Source organism: Hibiscus syriacus, unplaced genomic scaffold, assembly GCF_006381635.1.
Source record: "Hibiscus syriacus cultivar Baekdansim isolate YM2019G1 unplaced genomic scaffold, ASM638163v2 tig00110833_pilon, whole genome shotgun sequence".
NCBI classification, from domain to species: domain Eukaryota; kingdom Viridiplantae; phylum Streptophyta; class Magnoliopsida; order Malvales; family Malvaceae; genus Hibiscus; species Hibiscus syriacus.
Window position 1 is genome coordinate 1,687,827 of NW_024062884.1, and position 13,608 is coordinate 1,701,434.

The 13,608-nt window shown below is 30.1% G+C and overlaps 1 protein-coding gene across 1 annotated transcript; it reads right to left on the reverse strand.

Annotated features, from left to right (window-relative positions):
• Window positions 1-5,310: 5,310 nt before the first annotated feature.
• LOC120143183 (alpha-1,3-arabinosyltransferase XAT3-like) lies at window positions 5,311-7,510 on the reverse strand. Its single transcript, XM_039157573.1, has 3 exons — window positions 7,199-7,510; window positions 7,034-7,111; window positions 5,311-6,629 (listed from the first exon to the last, which is right to left on the reverse strand). The coding sequence occupies exons 1-3, from the start codon at window positions 7,401-7,403 to the stop codon at window positions 5,392-5,394; spliced, it is 1,521 nt and encodes a 506-aa protein (XP_039013504.1). The 5' UTR covers window positions 7,404-7,510; the 3' UTR covers window positions 5,311-5,391.
• Between the last annotated feature and the right edge of the window lie 6,098 nt (window positions 7,511-13,608).

Consider the following 13,608-nt stretch of genomic DNA (forward strand, 5'->3'; position numbering starts at 1 on the left):
ACCCAATTGGAAATTTAGATATTTTGTTTGGTGCTAAATAGCTAAATTTTTAGATTGTTTTAGTGCTCTATACACTTGGAGTAATTTGCAACCGACTTCTCTATGCTGCTCTAAATCAAAGGAACAAGTGGGGGGGGGGGGACTCACTTTTTGGTGGATGAAATAGTCATTACCACATTGCATACTTCTTGGTGGATGGAAATAGTCATTACCACATTACATACTTATACCCCTAATATTCATGATGTTCGAACCCGAGATCTCAAGGGATAACTTTCAATTTGAATAAGTGCAACACCCTGAAGTCTGAATTAGTAGTTTGAGTTGACATGAGTAAGCCTTAGATGAACCTATTAGTCCATTAAGAAGAATTGAACCAAGTTTGGGCTTGCTTTGGGCTAGGATTGCACCCAAAGGGTTATAAAAGAGGGTATTTTTGGGATCAAAGCATGAGGGACAAAAAGTGTAATTATCCCATTTATGAAAATATGACTGATATTTTGAGATTTTTTTGGAGTGTTTCGGCTTTTATATTTTTTCTCTTTATTTTCTTCTCTCTCATTTCTTCTCCATCCTTTCTCTCTAAGTACCATAGCTCAAAGGTAAGTTATTGAGCATCTTTCAGGTTTCCTTTAGACTTTAAATTCGTCCCTTAGTCTTCCAAAAACATCCTTTTTAATTAGAAACTCATAATTTCTCTTGATGGCCAGAGAAAAAGGGCGGAGAGTTTTTTAATCCAAAAAGAGAAGGAGAAAGTATAGCTAAGAAATGAGTTTCATTTTGAGATTCAAGTGTCAGGGTAGTGTATTTATGATCCTTTGTGGTCTTATAACTTTCATAATCATGATGATTTGCTGAGATTTTAGTGTTTAGTGATATTAGGGTTTTTACTTGATTTATCCCATAGATGGTGTTTGGAAGGATTCTTAAGTGTTTTCTGAGCTTAAATGAGACATTTCTAGGTTTAAGTATCGATGTTAGATGAACAATATCGACATTAGATGAATTGAGAAGATTTGTTTGGCATTTTATAAGGGTAACATCGATATTGTTAGGGGGAGTATCGATACTATTCCTTTGGTATCGATAATGAGGGTGTAAGTATTGATACTGAAGGGATTTTTTGCAACTTTGAAGCTATTTTTGGCAATAATACTCAAGAGAGTATCGGTAGTTGACTAGGGAGTACCGATACTACATGTCGGGTATCGATACGGCCTATTTTGGATTGTTAATTTCGATTTCGTTAAGACCTGAAGAACGAGGGATGACCCGTAATGGTGGGTTTTAGCCTGAGGGAGGCTTAAATGGTTACAAATGATTAAAAACATTCTTCGAAGTTGGTTATGATCGAAATAACCTTAAATGGTAGGATACTCCCAAATACCTCTCAATTGAGCACATATCAAACGATCGCAAGTAAGGGGATGAACCTTGCGAATAGTGTGATAGAAGAAATCAAGTACCACGTGAACATCTATAAATCAAAGATACACAAGTTGAACATCTAATTTAAGGATGAACTGTTGGGAAGTTTGATGAGAGCGACTAGAGAGTCGTTATTGATTAGACAACCCCAAATCAAGTGTCAGACTAATAATAATATATCAAATGAATATCGATGAATATTAATTTCCTTATTGGAATAAAACATTAAAAGATCGATAAACCCTTACATAACATTTTAGATTAGAGAACGAGCGAGATAGTAACGAGTAATGGGATAACCTCACCTGTTTGTAGAACTATGGTAGTGTGTAGTCTAATTACCTCATTTGTCCTTGTGTGGCATTGGTTAATGTGAGATGTGATGCTTATTTCTATAGAAAAGCTTATTAATAAAGACGAGATAACAATATGATAATAATGTTATATGTGTGTAAATCATAAGAACCTTATGAAGTATGATTATATTAGACTTGTGCCTTTATTTGACGCTTGAGAAACAATGAAGACACTCGAGTTACTTGTGTGTGTGTGACGACCGTCTAATTGATTGAGAATTATCCAAATCAGTGCGAGATCACTTTAAATGCTAGTTGAATGTCACTTTGAAGCTTTGTGACCTAGACACGTCCCGAGTACTCTAGAAGTATATACTAGTCGGTTGTTAGATGTTCATGATTCGTGACCCATATTTCATCCTAGGTACTTAGTAACGACTATCATTTGAACGTAAGATGTCGATGCTTCGTGACTCAGGTCTTATCCAAAGTACCTACGTCGTAGATTAGAGGGGTGTGAGTCCCGTGATGCTGAGGTGACCTCGAACTACATCATGATGTCTAGTTATTTTCAAAATTACCTGAACGTGACACATGTCACTTAAAGTAGAAATTTAATGCCAGTTACGGCTCAAACACCTAAAGTGGTAATATTTGTAACATTAGGCACCTGGATGATTCAAAAAAAAGTTTGGGCACCTATTTGAGAAAAACAATATAGTTTGGACACTTATTTTATAATTAAGCCTTTGAAATATCAAAACATGGCAGATTCTTATTACATCTCGGCTTAATATAAAAATAAGTGTCTAAACTAAAATCAAAACCATACCCAAAATTTATTTTTTGTGCTTAAAGAAATTTTATTTAAAATAGGTGTGTAATATTTTCTATATTATGTAAAAAAAAAACTCGTTAAATAACATGTGTTATATTTAATTTTTTTTTAAAAATATTTTTAAAAAATATTTTTAAAAAAAATATAAAAATATAAATGTAATACGTGTTACTTAACGATTTTTTAAACTGTAGTCATCTAAAAGTGTAAAAAAAATATTAAACATCTATCTTTAACGACAAATTCTTTAAGCACGATCGTGACCATATTGGTAATACATTTTATCAATGTTTATTAGTACAAATCAAACAAATGTATTAATTAAAACATTTGAAATCCCAACGTATAAACAGTTTTAGTTTAGATTTTGTTTACACTGTCACACATCCTATTAGGCCTTTTGAAATTAAAGCATACATATTAAGAACACTTAATTACGCATGTATAAAAAAAATTAATTTAAATACGACATAATCATATGACGCATGAATAACACAAAGATAATATCATGATTTAAAACTTTTATGCATTTCCTAACACATAATATCTAAGATAATATTATGATTGGGATGGCAATCTAATTCGAATATGAAGGGTTCCGATCTGACCTGTCCCGATAAGGTCGTATATTTTTATAAACAAATCGGGTTCGGGTCAATTTTTTAAGGGGAGAGGTCGGGTCGTGTGGAGGGTGAAAAAACTTCGATCCGACCCGATCCAAGGATAATAATGTAAGTTTCTTAAAAATATTATTTTTTAATTAAATCCTTATTTTATATATGGTCGAGTCGGGTTGGATTTATACTCTAAAATTTGGGTCGGGTTGAGTTAGGTGAAAATATATATTTTTTGAGTCCGGTAAAGTTGGGTGGGGGATATAAAATTTTTAGGTCGAGACGGGTTAGAGTGAAAGATACATATTTTCGGGTCGGATTGACTAAAAACCTGACCTGTTTCCATCTCTAATTATGATGCAATTCTAAAATTACTCATTATTTCCTAATACTTAACTATTTTAAAAAACATCACTTAAATCTGTTATCTTTAGAAAAATTGAATAGTATAAAATAATTATAAGATAATATTTTTTTTAAATTTTCTTAATCAATTGATAATGTAAACATATTTTACTGACATATCTGCTCGAACTTAATATCTCTTTAAAAAATAATATTTCTTTTACCGCCAATCATTTGATAAATTTATTATCTTTAAATTATTACAGTAACAAATTTTCAAAATAATAATAATTTAATTTTGAAAGACGTTTCCTTTTTTATTTTATTTTTTATTTTTTAAGAAACGTTTCCCTTTTTAAGATTAAGTTATGCACTATTTTTAACGGATAAACTACGCATTTAGTATTTGTATTTGAATTATTATTTTTTGATTTATTTTAGTATATAAAATTTTAATTTCTTAAAAATTATATCTAACATTTAATTTTTATTCCATTTTAGTGTCTCATCTTTGAAAAATTAATGCATTTAGTACCTAAAATTATACCCCCTCTGTCCCATTTTAAATGTCCCTTATTGACTTTTTTTGGGTCAATTTTGTTTTTCAACTTCAACTCATTATTATTTAAAATTTATTATTGACAAAAAATATGAAAAATATATTTTAGAAAATTTTAATCAAGTAGTTTCGAAATATATATTTAATATAATTTATTTTTTAAAAAATATTTAATATAATCATGGTCAAAGTTTAAAAATTTTGACTTTTAAAAGTCAATAAAGGACATTTTAAGTGGGAGAGAGGTCATACCTAATTTTGAACAAGGTACTAAAATAAAACAAAAATTAAATTTTTTAACGGTGAGTACTAAAATGAAACAAAAATTAAACTTTAGGTATGATTGTATAAAAGTTAAAAGTTTAGGTACTAAAACAGATGAAAAGTGATAATTTAAGTACTAAACCCCTAATTTATCTATTTGTTTTTTACAATATAGGTTGGGCATAACCCCCATTTACCGGGCTTGTGTGTTGACTAATTCAGCGCTATTGGCGTAGTTTAAGCTTAATCATATTGGCTTGTGTCTGGAACTTTTTTTTTAAAGCGATAGCTGAAGGACTAAAGTGAAAATTAAAGTATAAAGAAAAGTTAACTACTAAATAAATAATTTTTTAATAATAAGTTACTATAAAATAATATATGTTTAAACTTTTTTGTTATTAATAACGTATACTAGGAATAGGTATGAGACTCGAACCCGACAGGTTTTGACCCGACCCAATCGGGTCGGATTTTTTCATTTTAAGAAAAATTATGGTTCAGGTCTGGTTAGGTATTTTAAGGTTATGTTCGGGTATGGTCGGATTCGAGTTTAGGGTAAAAAAGCTCGAACCGACCAAAAAAATTGTAATTTTATCTTATATAATTAAAGATAATTGCAATAATACTACTCTATATATTATTTTCTTTCAATTAAATCCCTATTTTTATTGAATAACAATAATATTTCTTTAATAAATATATTATTTTGGTTCGGGTTCGGATTTTATCTCAGAAAATCAAGTCGGTTGGAAAGTGTATTTTTCGAGTTGGGTGAAGGATTTATAATTTTTAGGTCATGTCAAGTGGACTGAAAATCCAACCCGACCCATCCAATTTCTATCCCTAACGTATACACACTCACAGAAACAACCTCTTAAACTCAAAATCTCTAAAACATTAATATTTTTTTTAATCACTAAAACCGCATGATATTATGTTATTAGTCAAGATTTAAGAAAGTATAGAAATATGAATCGCAAAATTTATTCAACAAATGTGACAAGCTGTACAAAAGCTTATTTTATACATGAAATCAAGTTTAAAGAATTAAGTAATATAATCAAATCTCAATTGCCGAATTGAGTGCGACCGGAGCTGAGTTTTCCGGCTGATTATATGATCATAAGCACGAACAAGCCGCTTCCGGAATCTCTGCATGTCCAACTTCACGGTTTGACGCTCGAGGTAGATCTTCTTGGTGTATTCCCATCCCTTTCGATTCAAACTCGAAGGGTCTTTCAGAACGGGGTCGTCTTCGTCGTATTCGTCGGACAATGAGCTCTCTTTCGGGATGATCTTGTACCCTATGTACTTCAGACCCAGCTTCTTTGCTGGCTCCCCGTAGTACGTCTCGGCCGCCCAATCCGTTCCGAGTGGGATCACTTGAATGAAAACCGAGCAGTCAGGTCTCATGAACAACAGATGAGTCATGGCTGCACCGTGGACACCGATCATGGCATCGCTCAAGTTGAGTTCCTTGTAGATCTTGGCTAATTCCGTCGTCGGTTGGGGTCTCAGGACCCGAACCAGAAACCCGATTTCTTCCGCTGTTTTCACCAGAGCTTTCTCGTTGGTTATGGCTCTTGAACCGTTTCGTGACAGTATGACCAACTTTGGTTGCATCTTCTCTTGTGCATCCTCAACACCACCATGTGTCAAACCTTCGATTCTAGGCCGGTATGCTCGATCGAGAAGGTGTCGGAAATCGACTATGCTCTTGTTTTTCTTCATCAGAGAAGGGTCCACGGTGAGTTCGTCATGGATCCTCAGACCGGTTATCGCCTCGGTGAAGCAATGGGTTCGATTGTCTCGGTTGAAATCGATTGGTGCATAATTGGAGAGATGTGAAAGTATGTCGCCGTACTTCATGACCCACCAATTATGATATTCAAGGATCACAAACACGACCTTCCTGTTGAATTGCTGTGAAGTTATGTACAAAGGGATGATCCCATCGTTGAACTCGTGATAAACGTTGCCGGTATAGCCTCCGGTCGAGAAGATAACCGCCGGGACATCGTGAATCACATCGCAGCGATGGCGAACACCCGAATTTCGTCTCTTTGAGATAAGGTCCAATTCGTCGATGGTGTCCATCACACTCGTTTCCCATTTTCGGGTATAGGGTTTGATCTTCTCGTGTTGGAGTTCATCGTCTTCCCCTTCGTCGGCATCGGCTCTCGATGAGTAAAGGTAAACGGAGGAGGTGGGAGAATGTGTTCTTATGTCACCCTTCATGAAACAAACATCGGATCGAAAATGGCTTCGGTCACAGCAAATTGTACCTGTTTTTTAACCCCAACCATAAGATTCAAATAAGCACTTTGGAGACATTGAAAAAAAGAGTAAATTACATATTTAGTATCTCAACTATTCTTTTTATTCTGCTTTGATCACCTAACTGTTATTTTTTAAAAATCATACCTAATATTGTGTTTTTGATATATCATTCAGTGTTAAAAATAGGGTAAACTACGCATTTAGTACTTAAACTATCAGTTTTGATCGTTTTAATACCAAAACTTTCAATTTTTTAAAATCATACCTAACGTTTAGTTCTCATTTCATTTTAGTATCCACAGTTAAAAATTAATACTTAAACTATCAATTTTGATTCATTTTAGTACCTAAACTTTCGAATAAAACTAAAATTTTTAACAGCGGTTTATTAAAAGAAAATATAACTAACCATTAGAGATTGAAGAACAAATAGGAGCATTTACATCCAAATTCCCAGCAAGGCCTTCATTCTGTACACCAAAAGAATCTGCAAAAACCATACAAGACATGTCAGAACGCAGAGGAAAAAACAGGGGAAAAAATAAGAGAAAGGCAGGGGAAGATGACAACTCACATAGATGAGAAAAGGGAGTAGAAAATGAAAAGAGGTGAGGAGCCAAAATGAAGGTACAAGAGAGAAGAGAGAGCAAAAGGAAAGAGAAGAGCTTGGTCCTCCTCCTCTTGTAGTAACCAGGGTTTGTCCAAACGAGAACAAGTGTCCCTTCCTCTTCATCTCCATCCTTTTTCAACTGATAAGCGTAACGATGATGGTGCACCATCTCCTATGCTCAAAACCCAAACTTTGCTTTGGGAGAGAGAAGAAGGAAGACGAAAGGAGCTTGCTTTCTATGCAAAGTATGTGTTGGGTCGTAAAAAATACTAGAACCCCAATTTCACGAAAAGGGAAAGGAGATGGTTTTTGAGAAGAAAGTGTGTGCTTTGAGGAAGGTGTCTCACTTGGTTTTTGGTTTGTTTGTTTAACTTTTTCCCGAGAAAAGAAAAGAAAAGAAAGTTATATTATCGAGTATGATAGAGAGGAGAGAAGAAAGAGATTTATATGAGGAAGGAGGAGAGGTTTTAGATGGCAAGTAAGCTTCTGGGTTTGTTTCCCTTTCGCTTCAATAAATAATAATAATGGTGGTTAATGGATGGCTAAAACAAGAGGCAGTCAAAATAGGTTAAATCAATTTCAATGGCTTTGAATTTGGAGAAGAAGAAGGCGGAAGAGGAGGCTTTATGTTAATGGGTTTTTTGGGCGGTCAAATAAGAATAGCGTGTACAACTACAACCACCATTATTCTTGAACATGGAAGCTTAGGGATGTCCATAATTTGCATTTTCTTATAGTATAATTTGCATATTATAGTTTGTTTAACTTTTTTTTTTCTTTTTTGGTTATAATCATCTGTTGTTTTAAATCGCTAAATTATAAATTTAGTACTTAAACCATCAATTTTGGTCGGCTTTTATACCTAACTTTCAAGTTTTTCAAAAGCATACTTAACGTTTAGTTTTTGTTTTATTTTAGTGTCTCGTTCAAAACTTAACGTTAAGTTTTGAAAGAAATTGGAAGTTTAGGTACTAATATTGACCAAAACTGATAGTTTTAGGTACTAAACATTTTAAGTTTTTAACGGTAGGGTACTAAAATGAAATAAAAACTAAATGTTACGAATGATTTTGAAAAAAAAAGAGTTTAGTTATTAAAATAGACTAAAACTGATAGTTATAGGTACTAAAAGTGTTAAGTTTTTGTAGGCTACTAAAATGAAATAAAAATTAAATGTTATGTATGCTTTTGAAAAGATTAAAAGTTTAGTTGTTAAAACATACCAAAATTGATGGTTTAGGTACTAAATGCGTAGTTTAACCTTAAATTTAATATGTTATGTAATGTTAGGAGAAAGAAAATAATGATAAACTATACTCTTTAGTATCTTACCTATTACTTTTGTTCCATTTTTATCACTCATCTATTTTCTTTTTCAAAATTAAGCTTAATGTTTAGTTATAATTTTATTTCCGTCACTTGCTAGTAAAAAAATAATGATGATGTTGACATGTCACCATAAAGGTGGTGTCACATCATCATCAAAAAATGTCACCTCGATAATTTTGTTAATTTTTTAACGATTGATTATCAAATGAATCCAAAACATAACGTTAAGTATGATTTTAAAAAATAGCTAAGTAACTAAAATGAAACAAAAGTGATGATTGAGGTACTAAATGTGTAGTTTACCCAAGAAAAAAAGAAAGAGTTTGGCGAGTTGATTTTGTTCCCTGTTGGCTGCGATTTTCAACTTTGGAAAGGCACAGCTTGCCGCCAATTCACGCTGCTTTCTAAGCTGTACCTGTTGTCATCGATTGCCAAACTTTGCTATAATTTTAAGAAGGGTTAATTGCATGGATGATCACTTATGTTTATGTTTAGTCTAATTTTGGTCACTGATTTCAGAAAATATAAGATATGGTCACTTTTATTTTCAATTAATTAAGTCGTGGTCATCACGGGTTAACTGATGTTAATAATTAACAAAATATTTGACGTGACAGTTGGTATAATCACACATTTGGTCCTTATTATTTACATATTCTCTCAATTTAATCATACTTTTAAATAAATTTTAACATAAAATATATATTTTTAAATGAAAATAAAAATAAAATATTTTTAAATTAATTTAATAATAAAATATATTTAATAAGTTAATATAAAAAATATTTTTAAGTTAATATATATAAAATATTATGAATTTAAGTATTTGTACACTAAGATACAAAATATATACACCATGTTGTCTACTTTAGACCAAACAATGGTCTTGGCATGACACATGGCATGACATGTGGCATCATTCGATTGAATGATTGAATTTATTTTAATTTATTAAAAGTAAGACTAGATTGAGAGAATATGTAAATAACATAGATCAAATGTGTGATTATATCAAAATATTTGACTGTTGTTAACGACATTTGACTTGGAGAGACCACATCTTAATTAAATAAAAATAAAAGTGACCATATCTTATGTTTTTTAAAATCATTGACCAAAAGTAGACAAAACACAAATATAAGTAATCATCGTGTAGTTAACCCTTTTAAGAAAAACAAAAACCGACCGATTTTATTCTTTGTTTGTATCCTTATCTAAATATTTTTGATTCGTGCTAAATGTTTGGGTAAAGTACACAAATGGTTCATTGATTATAGGATAATACTTTATTGAGTTCTTTGACTATTAAAATTTACAAAACGATCGTTCAATTATAAGAAGTTGTTTTGTTGAGTCCCTTGACTATTAAAAGTAACAAAATGGTCACCTACCTTTTTTGTTAAAATTTTGACGACAATCTGAGTTGTACGTTAACATGCAGACTGAGATATGATAAAAGATGATCTCATAATCTCTAATAACTATCATATCTCAATCAACACGTTAACGTCCAACTAAAATGATTATTAAATTTTTATTAAAAATGATGAGTTTGGAACATAATGAATAGTCGAGTGACTATTTTTGTAACTTTTAAAAGTCGAAGGACTCTACAAAGCAACTAACTATAGTTGGAGGGTTATTTTGTAACTTTTAATAGTCAATGACTCAATAAAATATTATCCTATAGCCGGGACCATTTATGTACTTTACCCAAATAATTATTGATTGAAACTTCCGTCAATTTATCCCATTACAACTATGTTTAAGAGTTTCAAAAGATAAAACACTAATTTCATGTATATAATCATACATGTTATTTTCAGATTAAGTTCTACTTTGACTCTTTCCAAAAGAAGTATTTATTTTAAAGTAATTGATAAATTATACTTAAATTATATATATATATATATATATATATATATTATCAATTTAATATTTAAAATATTTATTTCATATCTAAAGTATTCATACATTATTCAAAGTGCTTCAAAAGTTAACTCCATTAAAAAAAAGGTAAAGTATACAAATGGTCCTCGATTATAGAATGATACTTTATTAAGTATCTTGACTACTAAAAATTATAAAATGATCATTTTATTATATGACATTGCTTTGTTGAGTCCCCGTCAATTAAAAGTTACAAAATTGTCATCCGACAATTCATATATTCCAAACTCTTTTTTTCTGTTAAAAACTGAAGACAATTTGAGCTAGAAGTTTACTCACTGACTGAGATATAATAAAATATAATCTTAAAATCACATACTAATATAATATATTAATCAACATGTTAAACTTATAGCACAGACGGTCGTCAATCTTTTAACATAATATGACGAGTTTGAAACATTGTTTTAGAACAAAAGAAATTGTAGTAGATTGTTTAGCCAAGGGATTGAATGAAGACGATCTAGTTACCTTTTATGGGAGCAGGGACGAACACATGATTTTATATTAGGAGAGCGAACTTAAATTTGGGGGGATGAACTAAAATTTCAGGGGATGAAAACATATTTTCAATAGAAAATACATAAAAAAAATATAAAATATATGATAATTTTAAATTTTCAAATATCAATTATATCCTCACGCCCCCTTCGGTCTATCCTATATGGAGTAAAAATAATATTATTTACATTTTGTTTAATCTAATTTTTCTAATCTAAAATAATTTTTTCAATAAAAAATAACATTGGGTGTGGTCCGTGTGGATGTGGGATATATATCACTTTCGAACGAAATTAACATTGGGGGTATTCTAGGTCAAGGACGGAATACTTTACATATCACTTTTAATTAAAAATAAGGGTAAAGCACATCAACGGTCTCCTTAACTATAGGATATTGATTTATTAAGTCTCCGACTATTAAAAGTTACAAATTGATCCATCAACTATAGAGAGTTATTTTGTTGAGTCCCTTGACTATTGAAAGTTAAAAATGGTAAATAACTATTCATTACGTTCCAAACTCATCTATTTTCGTTAAAAATTTGACGATTATATGAGTTGTACGTTAACCTACTGACATAGATATGATAAAATTTAATCTCATAATCTCAAACGATATCTCAATCAGCATGTTAACGTCCAACCCAATTGACCGCTAATTTTTAATGAAAAATGACCGGTTTAGAACATAATAAATAGTGGAGTGATCATGTTATAACTTTTAATAGTCAATGGACTCAATAATAAAGTATCATATAATCAAGAGACCATTTATATTCTCGAAAATGACATTATTATTTCCTTATGTTAGCAAAGACACAATAATTTGTGTATTTATATGGAATATATATATATAATTTTATACATTTTTTATAGTTGAATAAATAAAGATGAAAAGGTGAGATTGAAAATAAAAAAGAATAACTATTTTTTTTATGAAAAATGTAAATTATTTTTCATTTAAAAGTTTTAATTTTAGTCACTATTTTCGGTTAATTTAACAATCTAAAAAAAGTAATTAATTGACCGAGTTATCAGAATGTTTATATTATTTTAATTTATATTGTTTAAATAAATCTTAAAAATTATTTATATATTATAGTTATGTTTAATGTGTTATACTTTGATATTTTAATAATGGTGGAGTGACCATTTTGTTACAAATCGATAATGTTAGTGATAATTTTATTACAAATCGATAATGTTAGTGACTAATTTGTTACTTTTTGAAACTTCAGGGGAAACAAAAATTTACTAAAAATTAGTGACCGTTCGTGTAGTTTACCCTAAAAGTTAAAGAGAAACGATAATGAGAATGGAAATTCCTTGTGGTGGGCCACATGGAAGATTCTTTATTATTAATATTTTGGGTAAACTGCTCATTTAGTATCTAAATTATCAATTTTGATTTATTTTAGTATATAAACTTTCAAAATTATCAAAATCATACCTAACTGTTAGTTTTTATTTCATTTTAGTACCGTCGTTAAATTTTTTTAACTAAACTTTTACGTGATATTTTATGGTAAATTACATCATTCATCCCTTATTATCTTCTCAATGTTATTTTGGTAATTAAATTTAAAAAAAATGAATTTAAATACTCAAATTTCAAATTGATCTTGTTTTAATCACTCTAATTTATTTTATTAATAATATTTGGTGGCATGATTTTTTATTATATAATTAAAATAAAAAAATTATTTTGAAATTTAGAGTGATTAAATTAGGAGTAATTTTAAAGTTAATTAATTAAATTGAAAAAAGAAACTTTAATGACCAAAATAAGAGTGAGAAGATATTTGAGTGATGAATGATATAATTTGCCCATAAAAAGTGTCAAGTTGTAACAGTTCAACTAAGTTTTTAAAATCAAGGTTCTAAAATGAAATAAAAACTAAACGTTATGTATTATTTTAAAAATTAAAGTTTAAGTACTAAAACAGACCAAAACTGATAGTTTAGATATTAAATGTGTAATTTATCCTAATATTTTTTATTATATTCCGATCATTATATTTTGGATATTAAAAATAGCATTATCACCATCCGATTGTAACATATAATTAGATATTGGAAATATAAATCAACTTAAGTTTTAATAGTTGAAAAAAAAATCAACTACTATAATATTGCCCCAGTGAAGACCGTTGACCTCCACAGCCTTATCTAATTTACAAGTATAGATTTAATTTAAAAATTATTATTTGATATAAGAAATTATTTCAAATACCACTTAACTTTATCTGGTAATTTATTTATACTATTAAACTTTCAGTTTTATCAATTATAGCATTAAATTTTTGTTTTACATTCAGTCGTATCACTATGTTGTTAAGCTAGTAATAAGACGATGACATGACTAATAGTGACCAATGTTGCATGCCACACGAAAACGACGTCATTTTGATGTGGCTATTTTGATAACTAAAACGAAGTCATTCTAGATATTGAATTTTAGGAGTGTATCAAATTTACTATTAAACTTTTGAACAATTTTCTTTTTTTAGCAATACACTTTTCGGTCTCCACCTACAACAAACACGGCCTGTTATCGATCATATCTCATGGTTAAATCAGTACCAAATTATT